The sequence below is a fragment of the Hibiscus syriacus genome, unplaced genomic scaffold (assembly GCF_006381635.1).
Source record: "Hibiscus syriacus cultivar Baekdansim isolate YM2019G1 unplaced genomic scaffold, ASM638163v2 tig00110472_pilon, whole genome shotgun sequence".
In the NCBI taxonomy this organism is placed as follows: Eukaryota; Viridiplantae; Streptophyta; class Magnoliopsida; order Malvales; family Malvaceae; genus Hibiscus; species Hibiscus syriacus.
The window spans coordinates 650,047-665,643 of record NW_024062752.1 but is presented as its reverse complement, the minus strand read 5'-3'; the positions used below and the strand labels follow the sequence as shown (position 1 = coordinate 665,643).

The 15,597-nt window shown below is 36.7% G+C and overlaps 1 protein-coding gene across 1 annotated transcript; it reads left to right on the top strand.

The window, feature by feature from the left end:
- Positions 1-9,340: 9,340 nt before the first annotated feature.
- LOC120127691 lies at positions 9,341-10,648 on the top strand. Its single transcript, XM_039145551.1, has 2 exons — positions 9,341-9,954; positions 10,184-10,648. Exons 1-2 carry the CDS (start codon positions 9,409-9,411, stop codon positions 10,565-10,567), a joined length of 930 nt encoding a protein of 309 aa, XP_039001482.1. The 5' UTR covers positions 9,341-9,408; the 3' UTR covers positions 10,568-10,648.
- The last annotated feature ends 4,949 nt before the right edge of the window (positions 10,649-15,597 follow it).

Sequence of the window (15,597 nt, the reverse complement as noted above, 5' to 3'; positions counted from 1 at the left end):
TTGAACGGCACAAACATGAAACATATAACACGGAGTTAGGAAACTAATAGTCATGTTTATGTTAAAGTCAAGGGTATTCTTATTGCATGTGTGAAAAAAATGTTTGCTTTCGTATCTTCCCAGTTAAGCATGTTTTTTGTAGGCCATGTACCAATATTAAAGATAAATAATATTTGATTATTATTTACTTTAAATTAATTAATTATGCTTGATATCTTCAAATATTAAATCTTAACTATTCATGAACCAAATAACATTGGTGGTAAAATAAATATTATTATTGTTTGAGATTCAGGATTCGAGCACCATGAATATCAAGTATGTAAATATTCAATTTCAAATGATTGATAGTTATCTTTAAACACATATTATCTTTTATTTACTCTAAATTAATTAAATTTCAAACTGTTAATGCGGTGAGAAGTTGACACTTGACACTATACTCATCCACAGTTCGATTATGGTCGTGTAATAAAACAACTTCAAAATTAAATTACTTATTTTACTGGAAAATTAATTAAATTTCGAATTGCTAATGTCGGTAAGAGGTTGACACTTGACACTATACTCATCCACAGTTCGATTATGGTCGTGTAATAAAACAACTGGACCCAAATCTCCATCAATCTGATCATGTGTATAAATCTTATTAAGTTTCGTTAAACACATTTCCTTGTTGGAACTGCCAAAACTGTGGAATTAAATTACTTATTTTACTGTATATAATCACGAACTGTTTAATTTGCACTAGTATTAAGATGAAAACATGGTCGGCAAAGGGTTGCGCCACTCAAAATGAAACCGCCCATGATTGCCCCATTTCCCCAGTTGACTTACCATTCATATCTGCCGAAAATATAGGATCCCATCCTTTTCTAATTATTGATTAACACTCAGTAATCCTAAATTAACCATTAAGTCTATTATTTTGTTCCGAAAATGAAACTCCTTGTCTTGTTTTCAAGATTCGCTTTGGCAGATTAAGTAAAGCCTTGATAAGAACGGATTGAGCGGCACCTTTTATTGTTGGGAAATTTTAGGCAAACAAAATGGGAAATGTGAAACTGCAACACATGTTTGGTTTTTGTTGGATTCTTTTACTGCCCAAACTGGTTTTTGGGACAATGTTGTGTTTAATTTACCCAAATTGATATTTGCAATTGCAAGTTTGTCGTCCATGTTTGATGCTGAGGCTTTTGGCTTTATTATTTTGTTGGTTTTTGAGATAAATTTTGTTTTTATGTTTTTTACACACTTTGTATTTCCTGATTCATTTAATCAGTTTTTTTGTTGTTGTTTTGAATAAAAATAATAGGGCATAATGATAAAGTTTTTCTCTTTACATTTGTATAAACGTTATTTTGCCTTTTATTTTTTTAGAGTGTTTATAAAAAATTTTAGTTCAACATATTTTATTGACATAGTATTTGTCATGTAACTTAAAACGATGGCATGACAATTGAACACATGTAAAAATATCATATCAACAACAAGTGTTAACTGCTAGTTAATCAACAGTTTCCATCTAGCAAAGATTGTTCAACAAAAAATTAAAATATTTAGAAATAAAATACTCCTAAAAAAATAAAATATAAAATAATCATTTTTGTAAACGTTAAAGAATAATTTTATTATTATATAAAAAATTAATGATTTATTTTATAAAAAATAAAAAATAATGATCTCTTTTAGGTTAAAGGCGTATTTAAGTATTGTTTTCTTGTTCTTCATTCTAATAAAAATTATTTTCTTGATCATTGTTAAAAATATTATATTACACGTATGTTGATTAAGTTTAGTTCAATTGACAATATTATTATTTTTTTAAATTAGAATTATAATATATTTATTGGTAGAATAAAACATTATCAACAATGTATTGTCACTTATGCACAAATACATTATTGTTTATTATAAACAAAATATAACGGCGATTGACTAGTGACAGCATGATGAATAATAATGTAAACAATTGATGCAACGACGGACAAAGATGTCCCACTCTTCTGACACATATATCTGAGAACCAACAGAATACCATATGCAAACAAACAACAGAACCATGTATTGAAAAAACAAACAACCATGAAATCTCAAAGAACCATAGACCAAAAAGAAAACCAATTAAATAAATCTACGTAAAAAGTCCAAAAAGCAACGACAATCATTATACCTTTTACTAAAGAATGATCTAGAGAAAATAGGTGATTTTCCCGATATATCACCGGTGACCGGTAACATTACCGATCTAACACCGATCAGTCTATATTTCCCGATCTAACACCCTTAGTAGTGCGCCCCCTACACCGCGCTATACGATGATTTGGTGCCACGTGGGGTATAGCGCGCCCCCTGCACCGCGCTATACGGTGAGCTGGCGCCACGTGGGTATAGCGCGGCCCCTGCAGCGCGCTATACATGTATATCTGACACGTGGGGTATAGCGCGGTGCAGGGGGCGCGCTATACCCCTAATTCACGTCCCCAACCTCCTTATAAATACCCCCATCCTCAATCACTTTTATCACACCAAATTTTCTCAAATTCTCTAAATTTCTCTCAAATACTCTCTTTTTAAGGTATATTTTATAATATTTTTACTATTATATTTTTAATTTATTAAATATTTTACTAATATAATTCTTTTGCAGATTTATAATGGAAGGCAATCTACTTCGCTCGGATGGAAATCATATATCTCTACACTTTGCTGATACGATAACATTTTAACGTTTTAATTTAATTTAAATTATTAGTAATATTTAGTTGATTCATTTAATGCATGATTATTAGATTAAGAATTACTTTTTGTAATTATTTATTTTTAGGAGAAGGACCGTGTATTAGATTCTTTTATTAGGAATCTTAAGTTAGTGATACCCAGCCGTGTCTTGCCGTATTTAGTAGAGGCTGGATTCGGTTACATAGGTAGATATCAGGGTCACTGTAAGATAGAGCCATACCTGATTTCTACTTTAGTAGAGCGGTGGAGGCCGGAGACCCACACATTCCATCTTCCATGCGGATGGAGATGTGAGATCGAGGATAGCTTCCGGTTCTTGGACTGCTTTGTGTCGGGATAGTCTAGGACGTGTCCCGGAAAATTTTATCGGAGGTAGGATACCGTTAAATTGGTTAGATGCCAATTTTCGGGAGTTGAGCGTAGACGCCTCTGAGGATGAGGTTAAGATGTATGCACGGGCATGTATACTGCAGCTGATAGGAGAGTTGATGATGCCGGACAAATCATGCAACCTAGTTCACTGCATGTGGTTGCGACATCTTAGCGACTTTCGTCTCGCCGGATCATTCAGTTGGGGCTCGGCAGTTTTGGCTTTGCTGTACAGGGAGATGTGTGGAGCCTCTGACTACAGGCGTAATGCTATCGGCGGATGTCTCCTGCTGCTGCAGTCTTGGGCATGGTATCGATTTCCCTTTTTATGTCCCGTTGTGAAGAACTCATTCGTATTTCCACTACTTTTGAAGTAATTATAAAACTGATTTTGTATATTAATAATTTTATACAGCGTATAACAAATTTTTTTCCTTGAATAAGTGGTCTACTGATAGGAAAAATCATCAGGAGCTACCTGATGATTTAGAAAAGATGAGGGTGCTAATCGATCAGAAGGCTGGCACACAGGTATGAATTTTAATGTTTAAAAATCGATTTTAGATTATAGTTATATAATTAGATTATTATCTTGATAAAAATTATATATTATTTGTTTTAGTTTGAATGGGTGCCATATTCTACTGATGATGTGAGGACGGTGATCCCACCTGAGTTGAGGGGTCCATTAGATATTTGGATGGCAATGGTCCCTCTGATCTGTTATGCGACCGTCGAGTGGCACTCCACTGATCGCGTGCTCCGGCAGTTTGGTTGTTTTCAACCAATTGCGGAAGCACCTCGCAATATGGACGAGTTGCATAGCTTAGATAGACGCGACAAGACAAATACATATTGGCTGGTGAGGCATCATGGGTGGGTCGTGTTGTGGGAGGATCGACATCGGCGTCTTCCACGTAGAGAGCCCATTTTTACTGACTTACTGATGTATGCTGAGGATTATTATGAGTGGTTCAACAGTAACGGGAAACCGTTTCTACTTCCCGAGGATGCTAGAGGGTAGACATTTCCATGACGTCGACAGAGACGTTCACCGACACAGCACCATCGTCCCCCGACTCGTGGACGGAGAGCAGATGCTTCCGGTTTATCCCCAGTTGCACAAGCAGGACCTTCCCAGCAGCTACCGCAGCCATATATGATGCTGCAACCATATATGATGCCGCCATCGTCTTTCTATTACCAGATGTCGCCGCCGCCTTCACCTGATTTTATGACCCCGCCACCGCCACCGTCACAGATGACCCCTCCTGGAGGCTATTATGGGTCTATGTTTGCAGACCCGACTTGGGGTTCATATGCTGGATATTTGGCGGGTTCAGCCTCATCACCCATGGCCGCAACACAGACACCGCCTCCTATACAGTTTTCACACTCAGCGATGTCTGGGTTTTATGAGTTTTCCCAGTTTTCGTAGGCCGGTGGGATGGTCAGTCATACACCTCCAGGGTCCTTATTCTACGGAGGTGTTTCATCGTCATCAGCTCCTCATGTACTTGCGCAAGACGACGACGACGATGACGGTGATGATGATGACAGCGAGGAGTCAGAACCAGTGATACGAAGAAATCCTCCTCGAGACCGACAGCCACCGCCCATGTGGAACACATTCGCGTCGCAAGCATCGATATATTTTGTTTTTTTTATTATATTTGTATTTACTTTATTTTGTTAAATTGTAATTTTTTTTATTTCTCATTTAATACTTACTTTATTTTGTTAAATTTGTTGGACTTTTTAATGTATTTTAGTTCATTTTTTTATTACCATTTAATATCAGTTATTGTAATTTGGTTATCATTTATCATTTAATACTTATTGTTATTAGTTTGTTAAAATTTAATGATTGTGTTTGTTTTTTTAATCTTCATCGGTGATTATCAAATGACATTAACTTGAAGTAAATGCAAATTAAAGTAGAAGAATTATTATTTGACAATAAAATACATCATTTCCTCATCAATTGTTACTTGATGACAACAGAAGTGGACATGTTTTTCTAGTGTGTCCTGGGTTTCTACAAGGCCTACATCTTCTGTCTTGTCTAAATCTTTCTCTAATATCCATATCACAATGAATTTGATTGGATTTTTGGACGACCACGCTCCCTCAATAAACTCGGATTTGGTACAATCGGAAGCCAATCTTGAACCTCATCAGGGTCTTTGTCATTACCTATAGGGGGAAACTAAAATTCGTATACCTTAAAAACTTCATATAGTAGGTATACGGGATCCACAAAATGGTTATAGTCTTGACGTGTATGCGAGCAAGCTGCTATCACATGAGAGCATGGATACTTTAGAGCTTGAAAAAACCCGCAGTCGCACGTTCTGTCCCTTAGATTTACTCTTAACGACACAGCTTCAATCCCTTGAAGAGGTCGCGGCAACTCTGTGACACGAAACATTTCATGCCTTCTAGAGAAGCTTGTTACAGACATTCCATTTGATGTAGTAATTTTTTTCTGTAGATCTGCAACTAATTTAGGGTGATAGACATGATCGCCTTGCATCCAGGTTTGAGCTTGTCCCCCGAGCTTCGCAAAAAGCGCCCCCAAACAAAAATATATAGTCTTTACCAAAGCCGCTACTGGTAAGTGACGTGCACCCTTTAAGGTTGAATTGATTGCCTCTGCCAAGTTGGTCGTCATGTGTCCATATCGATATCCACCATCATATGCGTTCGTCCAAATTTCTTTATCGATGAGGCTGATGTAATCATATCCTTCCTCGTTCTTCGCCCGCAACTCTTGAAACATTGATTCAAATGTTCGAGGAAGTAGTTCGTAACCTGATCAAAAATTGTATAACTTACTAACTTGCTGTCTTTGCAAAATTAAAACGATCGAAAGAAAACAAACTTGCTAAGTTTCACTTACCCATGCGCACAATTAATTGACGCTCATCATTCTTCTTGTACCTTCCATGGTAGTTCGCGGCAATGTGTCGAAGACAATACCTATGTTGGAAAAAGGGTGGTTGCCACATTGGACCCAAAGACTCCATTGCTGCTTTGATCCCAGCTCCGCGATCTGAAATGACACAGATGTTTTCCCTCGTGATAACATGTGCCCGTAAATTACGGAGGAAAAAAGCCCAAGAAGCTGTATCTTCTCCTTCGACAAGAGCAAAAGTAACTGGAAGAATGTTGCGATTGCCATCTTGGACAACTGCCAATAATAAAACTTGCTTGTATTTGCCATACAAGAAAGTCCCGTCGATCTGGACCACAGGCTTGCAGTATTTGACAGCATTAACGCACTGTGGGTAACTCCAAAAAACCCGGTAGAATTGGCATCGATCGCGAAGAACTCGATCATTATGGTATGCATAGGAGGTTTCGAAGTCCACAATTATCCCAGGATTCAACGTTCGCACCAGCCTAAACCAACCTGGAAGTTCGTTGTAAGATGCATCTCATTCGCCATGAAGTTTGACAATGGCATTTTGTTTTGCCAACCAAGTTTTTTATAGGAGACAGTGTACCCATACTGCGATTGTATAGCTGAAATCAACACTGCAACAGCTATATGAGAGCTTACTTTGACCATGGGCATGATGGCTTGGCATATCACTTCAGAGTCCAAGTTGTGATGATCTTGGTTGACCCCTCCAGCACAACATGTGTGAGGACCGTTGTATACTGTTAGTTCCCATCTGTTGTTTTTCCTCTTCCTCTTCGATACGCGAACCATCCAATTGCATCCGTTCAGTAGCATACATATTTTTTGGTCGTGGAGCGGTCTACTCTGGACTGAACAGAATTACGGATATTATAATTTTTGATAGCCATCATCGCTTCTTCTTTGCTTGAAAACTCCATACTTAAAGATAATTCACCATTAGTTATTGATGAGTAATACCCATAGTCACCGAGATGAGGCATATCCGCAAATTCTGGCCCGTACATTGCACCATAATCAGCTTCATACATGTGTGCAGGAGGGTCAGTTTGTGCCACATTTCCTGGAACTTCATGATCATCGGAGTTGAATTGCGGTGATTCTGGGTCAATGAATAGTCCAGTCTCAGCACCATCCGCACCAGGCTCACGAAGCGATTCTTCTGGTGGAGATGATGGTTCCTCCATGCTCTCCACATTTAGGTTGAAGAACCTACTACTTGCACTCCTTCCCCTTGAACTGGAAGGTATATCGACATTGAGATCGAAAAAGCTCGCAGTCGAATGCCTCCCCCTAGAGCTTGAAGCCATCGCGTTAAATGGAAACTGCACAGATGGTTGCGTCGATGGCATCTCCATATTAAGGTCAAAGGGATTTGCAGATGAATGCCTTCCCCTTGAACTGGACGCGATGTTGCCATACGGATTATTCGTGAACCTACCTCGGTACATATTGTAAGGAGTTGCGGATGAATGTCTCCCCATTATGGCATTAAAATCATTACACATTACTGTCGTCGGGCTGTCAACTTGATCAACTTGTTCAATCAGCCCATAGTGGGAGCTTAATGATTGACCCCGAACAGCACGCACTTGAACAAAATGTGCATACATCTCAATAGCGGCGTCTGAATAATTACTTTGAGCTTCAACCATCATTTCAACATCATCATTGTTCGAAAGTTCAAACGTTGTATAAGTTAATGGCAACAATGATGTTGGAAATCTATACTGCAACGACGACACTCTTCTACTACTTCCATCATGAATCTTCCTCGAAATCTTTGTTATCAGCTCCTCAAGAGTTATGTTTCTCTTGAATGATATTTTAACACGCTCATTTGATACGAAAACAATGCCGGTTTCATCTTCTCGAATTTCACCATCATAATAAACAATAACTGAAAGTCGCGCCATTATTTGAGTTTAAAAGTGTGGCACTATTAAATCTGCAAAAAAAAAAATAAATGAAACAAACCTGATTTAATAAATTATATATGAACGAACATATAACACAATAAAATTTTTACACATCAACGTAAATAAATTAAATAATATAATTTAATATTATTACCTGTACCGCAAAACTATTTCGACGTATGCTCCCGCTTTCCAATTTTACTAACACAAAAATTAATTGAAAATAATTAGTATAATATTTTTTTTTCAAATAATCATAATAAACAATAAATATAATAAAAAATTATAACAAAATTACATTATAATGAAAAATCGCACGAACTTCTAAATAAAATATGAGACGATTGCCAGAATTATTGACTCGTTGATGGAATTATTGTATTAATTTATAAGTTGAGAGGAGAGATGTGAGAAATTGACCGGCGGAGAATGTTATTTATAGCGAAAAAAATTATACAAAACGCGGTACCTGATCCGCGCTATATAAAATTATGTCAGAGTAAAGGTATGTCGCGGTACATGCCCCGCGTTATATAAAATTATGTCGGGAGTAAAGGTATAGCGCGGTTCCTGATCCGCGCTATACCCCTACGTGGCGTATAGCGCGCTGCAGGGGCCGCGCTATACTCACGTGGCGCCAGCTCACCGTATAGCGCGGTTCAGAGGGCGCGCTATATCACTCGTGGCGTCAAATCATCGTATAACGCGGTGCAGGAGGCGCGCTTTACTGCTAAGGGTGTTAAATCGGGAAATATAGTCTAACCGGTATTAAATCGATAATATTACCGATCATCGATGATATATCAAAAAAATCACCGAGAAAATATTATTTAAATATATTAAATATAACTAAAAACTAATAAAATCAACCAACAATCAATTAATTAAAGAAAATAAAAATGACTGGAAGCGGTTGGAGGAACCATCGTCTACACCTGCGATAAAAAGCTTACGATAACTGCCAAGAAGTTTTGTAAATGCAGTTTGTAACTGCAGCAGAGAAATCCAATTTCCTTTTAAAATTATAAAATTATAAATATATTATATCGAAGAATATAGAATTGAACATATTTAAAATTATAGACTAAATTTATTTACGACAATAAAATTGATTAAAAAAACAAACGCAAAATACATAAATAGAGAAAGAAAACTTGATAAATATAACAAACACTAGGACAGTACTCCAAATGTGTACAGTACCACGTGGAAAATATTTCCTATGTCACCGCCTGCCAACGTGTCGCCTCGCAAAACCGTAATTCCTGGTCCCACATCAACCCCAATCAGACGGCCAATATTCCATCAGGAAATCTTCCGCGGTTCATTTTTCCTATATAAATACCTTCCACCACTTTTAATATTCAATCTCCTTCACTTCTTCCAAAATTGTTAGTACTATTTTCTCTCATCATTTTCCCGAGAAAAAGGTCAGTTTTCTTTTTCAAGCAAATGGCAAATCTAATTTTCTCTCTTAAAACAGCGCTGATATCAACCGGAATCATATCGTTAGCGGTTTTGTTTAAAGTCTCAGCTCCGTTTGTGAATGAGTTTGTAACGTGTGGTATTCCTTCAACTTACGGTTTATTGCTTTCTTTTCTTCGGCCTCCGTACCTTTACCTTCTTATCAACTGCATCATCATCTGCATCGTCGCATCTTCCAAGTTCCAGGTGCAGAAGCCTGAGTCTACTCAACTCAATCCTTTGCCGGAAATAGTTTCTCCGACGTTCAAGGTTTCGAGTGAAGTGTTTAGTAACGAGTTCAGCTATGGAACCGCTGCAGCAAGAGGCGAGGTGGAGGAAGCTTTGAAGATGGCGGAAGAGAGTAAGCGAACGGTTGAGGAGGAGCAGTTTAAGGTGGTGGTGGCGGAGGCGGCGCCAATGAGGAGTGAGTCTATAGAGCTTGTGAGTTTGTTGGAGGGGAGATCGGCGGAGAAGCCGCCGCTGTCGAAGAGATTCGGTCAGCGGAAAGCTGTGAAAACGGCGGCTGAAGGTAAACCACTAAAAATCTTAAATCTCTCAATCTTCTATAGCATGAGCTTTCAAAATCAAACGATAAAGCACGTACGTGAAAAGCCAAAATTATCAGACAAAGTATAAATGCTTTTCCAAAAGCTTAATGTAATTTGATTTTTTAAAAAAAAGAAGTGCAAATTTTCTGTTTCACTATGAATCTGTAAGGACAGAACAGTAAAGTTGATGATCGTTCAAATTTTATGCAGGTTATGCTTTGAGAGTGGCGAAGCCAAAACGGCACGATACATTGGAGGCGACGTGGAAGACGATAACGGAGGGCCGTCCGATGCCGTTAATACGTCACCTGAAGAAATTCGACACGTGGGAACAACGTGCTCAAAAGGACCTCGATACCCCTCCCCCTCCTCTCCCCAACGCCATGAAGAAATCCGATACCTTCAACGAACGCACCAAGGAATCATCACTGACTCGATCTTCTGGATCGAGCAAACTCAAGAGAGACCCATCGCTGAGTCAAGACGAGTTGAACCGCCGAGTGGAATCGTTCATTAAGAAGTTCAACGAGGAAATGAGGTTGCAGAGGCAGGAGTCTCTGATTCAGTATCAGGAAATGCTTAGAAGAGGGGCAGAGTAGAGAATTCAGTACTTAAAAAGTAAAATTACCTTTTTTTCAGTGAGTTAAATAACGCCTGCTTCATATAATTTTTTTCCTTCATTGGAATTCCATGATTTTGTATAATAGCTAGAGTATAGCATATACAAAAATATAGTATACATGGATTTCATTTTCCATAAATTTATGAAAATTGAATATCTTAAATATCATTATAATATTTTAAAAATATATAAACACAATACCAATACTTTTGATTACATGTATGAACTTCATGCTGTAACATTTGGTAATAGTTTTGTTTTGAACCGTCATCATTCGACCGGTCGAGGACGATATCACGATAATTTGCATGGAGCCAGCAGCATTCGCTTCATTGCTGTTCGACCGCATTGTGCAAAATTCTGATCAAATCCAGTAAGGCTCAAGTTACAATCTTTAACAGATTAAACGACGAGCGGAGAAGAAAAACGTACATCTGACCTGAATTCTTGAATGTTGCCGCAGAGGATGACGGAATTCCAGAACCGTGACCAGCAATTGAGCAAGATTGACACCGGTGCTGCCAGTAACCGTAAACTTGTCCTTTCACCTAATGTAATATGAATACAACAGCAAATGTAGCTAGAAACGTGCTAAATAAAAGACGAGGAAAAAAAGACTCCATTAATAGAATAAAGATAGTAAATTGATCTATGTAAACAAATTGCCATGTACAATATCAGATATTATAAATTGCACAATACATATAAGGAACTCGGTTATGTTTCCACACAAAGGTCATTCAATTAATGCAGTGTGAATTTTATTACTAAGCATAGCTAACTGAGTTAATTGCAAAGTTGTGACATTGAAGTATAATAATGGTTAAACTTGATGGTTGGCATCACTAATTACATAGATTAGAATGTCCAGCCACTACAATTGGAGGGGGGGAAAATTCGTATTTAGATCTCTCACAACTAACATATCAGTTTGAACTTGCTTCAATGAAGGTTTCCTTCATCTAACAGAATATAAGCTTTTTGTCTTCTTATCGTTCATACCAATCGCTCGCATCTTCCGCAAAAATGCAGCATGATGAAGTCGGCATTATTGTAAGTTTTAGCAAAAACTAACAACAATACTATTTTGTTTTTGAATAGTTTGGAGCGTCTAAATGGTACTATTTGTTCAGGAATTTTTTTAGTCTATCGACAACGCGCACACACTCTACATATAGCTATTTAAACTTGGATCTTCAATGGGTTCCTTTACGACGACAACAACAATCCATAAAAAGGGGATTATCAGGTTCTCATCAGTCATCATAACCTGTTTCATTTTTTCAAATGCAACTCTTCTCAGAAAACTGAACACGAATGCCAGGGTTCATGAGGATATACCTCGACAGACCAACACCAAAAAAAAATTTAAAAAATCTGCCATATATTATTCACTACCTCGTGACTTTTGTTGTTAAGGTAATTGCATGGAGCCAGCAGTATTCGCTTCATTGCTGTCAGACAGTGTAAGTATAAACTTCTCTTTGAAGGAAAGATGGTAACAAGCTGATGAAATTCATTAAGGCTCATCTTTAAAAGATTAGAAAAAATAGTGAAAAGGAAATTATGCATCTGACCTGAATTCAGAAATGTTCCCAGACAGGATGACAGAAATCTAGAAATGATCAAGCAAGGTAGCCACTGCATATTTACGTTGGTAGCTACCACTACAATAAATTTTGGTTGTTACAACAAAATTATTTATCATTAAAAGTACTAAATTTGTCACGATATATTTATTCTAATCAATTTTATTTGTTATCAAGTTTGTTAGAACAACCTTGTCATGTAAAATATATTGTGACAAAAGTGTGTTCGTTACTATTTAATAGTTTTTATTATAACAATGAAATTTCGTTACTATAATTAACTTATCACAATAAAAAAATTTGTCACTATCAATTAACTATTTCGTCACGAGAAGTATATTTTGTCATAATTAAGTTATATTTAAGCATCAAATATAAATGGTTTTTGTGACGAAAATACATAAGACAACAAAAATTATTTTGTCACAGTTGCTATTTCGTCACTAAATGTAAGTTACAGAGACAAAATATTGGTTAAAATAAAAATAATTATTTAATCACACAGAGTAAATTTCGTCACAATTAACTTAAATTATAAAATCAAACAAAAAAGTTTTCGTGACAAAAATATATATTACAATAAATTTTATTTTCTCACTACTTTTATTTCGTCACTAAATATTTTTTATAACTTTTTACTGTGACTAAATAATTTGTTACAATTTGTTATTGTGAAAGAATATTATTTGTCACAAATTTTTATAATGAGAAATTAATATTAGTTATAAATTGTTATTTTGATTAAATAAATTTGTCACTTTTTTTTTCTTTTGACAAAAATATTATGACGAAATAAATTTGACATAACTTTTTACTTTGATTAAATTTAACGTATTATTGTGACTAAATCATTTTGTTACAATTTGTTATTGTGAAAAAATATTACTTGTCATAATTTTTTATATTGAGAAATTAATATTTATGTGTTACTAAATTTATGTGTTCGCTTATACACTCAACAAAACCACTACCACCGTTAGAAAAGCAAAGTGCAAATTTTGTGCCAAAAACAAGTTTAATGATTATTTTATAATAATTTGAAATTTTTCAATATTATTTATGTTGTTTAATGATTATTTTATAACTTAAAAATTGATGATTAAAAATATATTTCAACATAATTTATTAGATTATCAAATTAAAGTAGATGATTAAATCTCAAAAGTAATAATAACAGAGGGACTAAATTATAATTTGACGAAATTTTATAAAACTTTCAGGTTTCATCTTCGTCACTTGAAGTAGGAACAGTTCCAACCATGACTGATCCAAACGTTGCCGAAATCAACAACCAAGCTTCTCGAGTAGGCAGACTTGACCGAGAGGCTTGAGTTTTACGGTACAAAGAGAAGAAAAAGAGCTGAAGATTCGAGAAGACAATCTGATTCCCAAAAGGCCTACGCCGAATCAAGGCCAAGAATCATAGGCCGGTTCGTAAAAAGAACGGAAATCGACATTGATGTCATCGACGACCACATGTTTAACTCCATGCCTTCTGCTTTTGCAGCGGCTTTCATGGCGGTAACAAAGTACGGCATCGTCACGTTGTACGAGTCAGATTAAGAGGAAGAAGAAGATTATGATTATGTATTATAGTTATTGAGTTTCAGAAAGTAGAATAATCCAATTCAGAGGCAATTGAAATTAATGGGAAGAACTATATATTAATGGAGTTTGTGTTAGCCATTTTTGTTTTGCAAGAAGATATTAGTTTCGTCTGAAGTTGATTTTAATATCTGAATAAAAGAAAGGGATGATTACGTATAAAAGGGTATGGGTTTCAAAAGTTGTTAGCCATTGTTCCAGAAACTTGATCATTGTTGTTGCTGAGGTGTTTTGAAAGTAGTTCATATCCCACATCGGTGGTTTTTGGGAATAAGGGGTAAAGAGAGTGTATAAAAGGGGGATGGTTTCAACAATTGAAAATTAATTTGTCTTCGAACTTGAATTGAGTTTAAAATCGAGCTCAAAATCGAGCTTAAATCGAGCTCAAAATCGAGCTTGAATCGAGTTTAAAATCGAGCTCAAAATCGAGTTTCAATCGATTTCGAGTCTTGAGTTTCAGTTAAGCTCTTGGTTTTTTTGAGTTCGAGCCTTTTCGAGTTCGAGTCGAGTTTCATTATTATCTTTCGAGTTCGAGTCTAGCTTGAAAATTTTAGGCTCGTTTACATCCCTACCCTTGAAGCCATAAATGTATGTATCGTTGTGGGCAAATGAGGGCTAATCAGAGCAAATGTGTTAAGTGTTAACTAAATTATCGCAAAAAATACCACAAAAACACTAATCTTTCATGGCGAGATTTTTTGTTTACCAATATTTTTTTAATTCAATTAAGTAACTTAAGAGATTAAGAGATTTTAAGGTATCGGGTTCGAATACCGCCAAGATGCCAGAGGAGTGGAGAGAGTCCAAGGTGATACCAATCTATAAGAATAAAGGAGATCCCCAACGTTTTGGTAACTACAGAGGTATTAAACTACTCAGTCATACCATGAAGCTATGGGAAAGGGTGATAGAGGCTAGGTTGAGACAAGTTACTAGGGTTTCGGAAAACCAATTTAGATTTATGCCAGACAGGTCTACCACAGAGGCGATTCATCTACTTCGATGACTCATGGAGAAATATAGGGAAAAGTCTAGAGATCTTCACATGGCGTTCATTGACCTTGAGAAGGCTTATGATAGCGTTCCCCGAGATACGATTTGGAAGACTTTGGAAACGAGACGGATCCCAACTGCTTATATCTGGGTGATTCGTGATATGTATTTTAGATCTACTACACACGTCAGGACTACAGTTGGCGACACAGAGGCATTCCCGGTGGAAATCGGACTCCACCAGGGGTCGGCTCTTAGTCCTTACATCTTCGCCTTGATTATGGACGACATCTATTGTGCGACACCAGACGGTGTACCATGGTGTATGCTTTTCACTGACGACATTGTCCTAGTTGCTGAAACAAAATCTGAGTTGAATAATAGACTGACACGTTCTAAGGATCAATATTGAAAAGACAGAGTATTTATGTTCAAACTTCAGTGGGGACCAAAACGATGAAGATGTAGAAGTATCCATAGAAAGACACGTTCTCCCCTCAAAGGATTGTTTCAAGTACCTAGGGTCTATGATACATAAAGATGGGGGTGTAGATGATGATGTAACACACCGTATAAAGGCGGGATGGTTAAAGTGGAGGGCTGCTACTGGAGTTTTGTATGACAATAAGGTGCCTCTAAAACTTAAGGGAAAATTTTATAGAATGGCAATAAGACCAGCGTTGTTGTATGGATCAGAATGTTGGGCAACCAAGAAGGATCATGTAAGGAGGATAGAGGCTGCAGAAATGAGAATGCTTCGATGGACATGCGGTAGGACTCTGTGGGATATGACAATAAACTCTACTATTAGGATATCCTT

What these genes read in the sequence shown, in the direction of transcription:
- LOC120127691 (XM_039145551.1), top strand. Translation starts at nt 9,409, where the DNA reads ATGGCAAATCTAATTTTCTCTCTTAAAACAGCGCTGATATCAACCGGA. An exon ending in AAACGGCGGCTGAAGGTAAA is followed by an intron (nt 9,955 to 10,183) that starts CCACTAAAAATC and finishes TATGCAGGTTAT; the next exon opens with GCTTTGAGAGTGGCGAAGCC.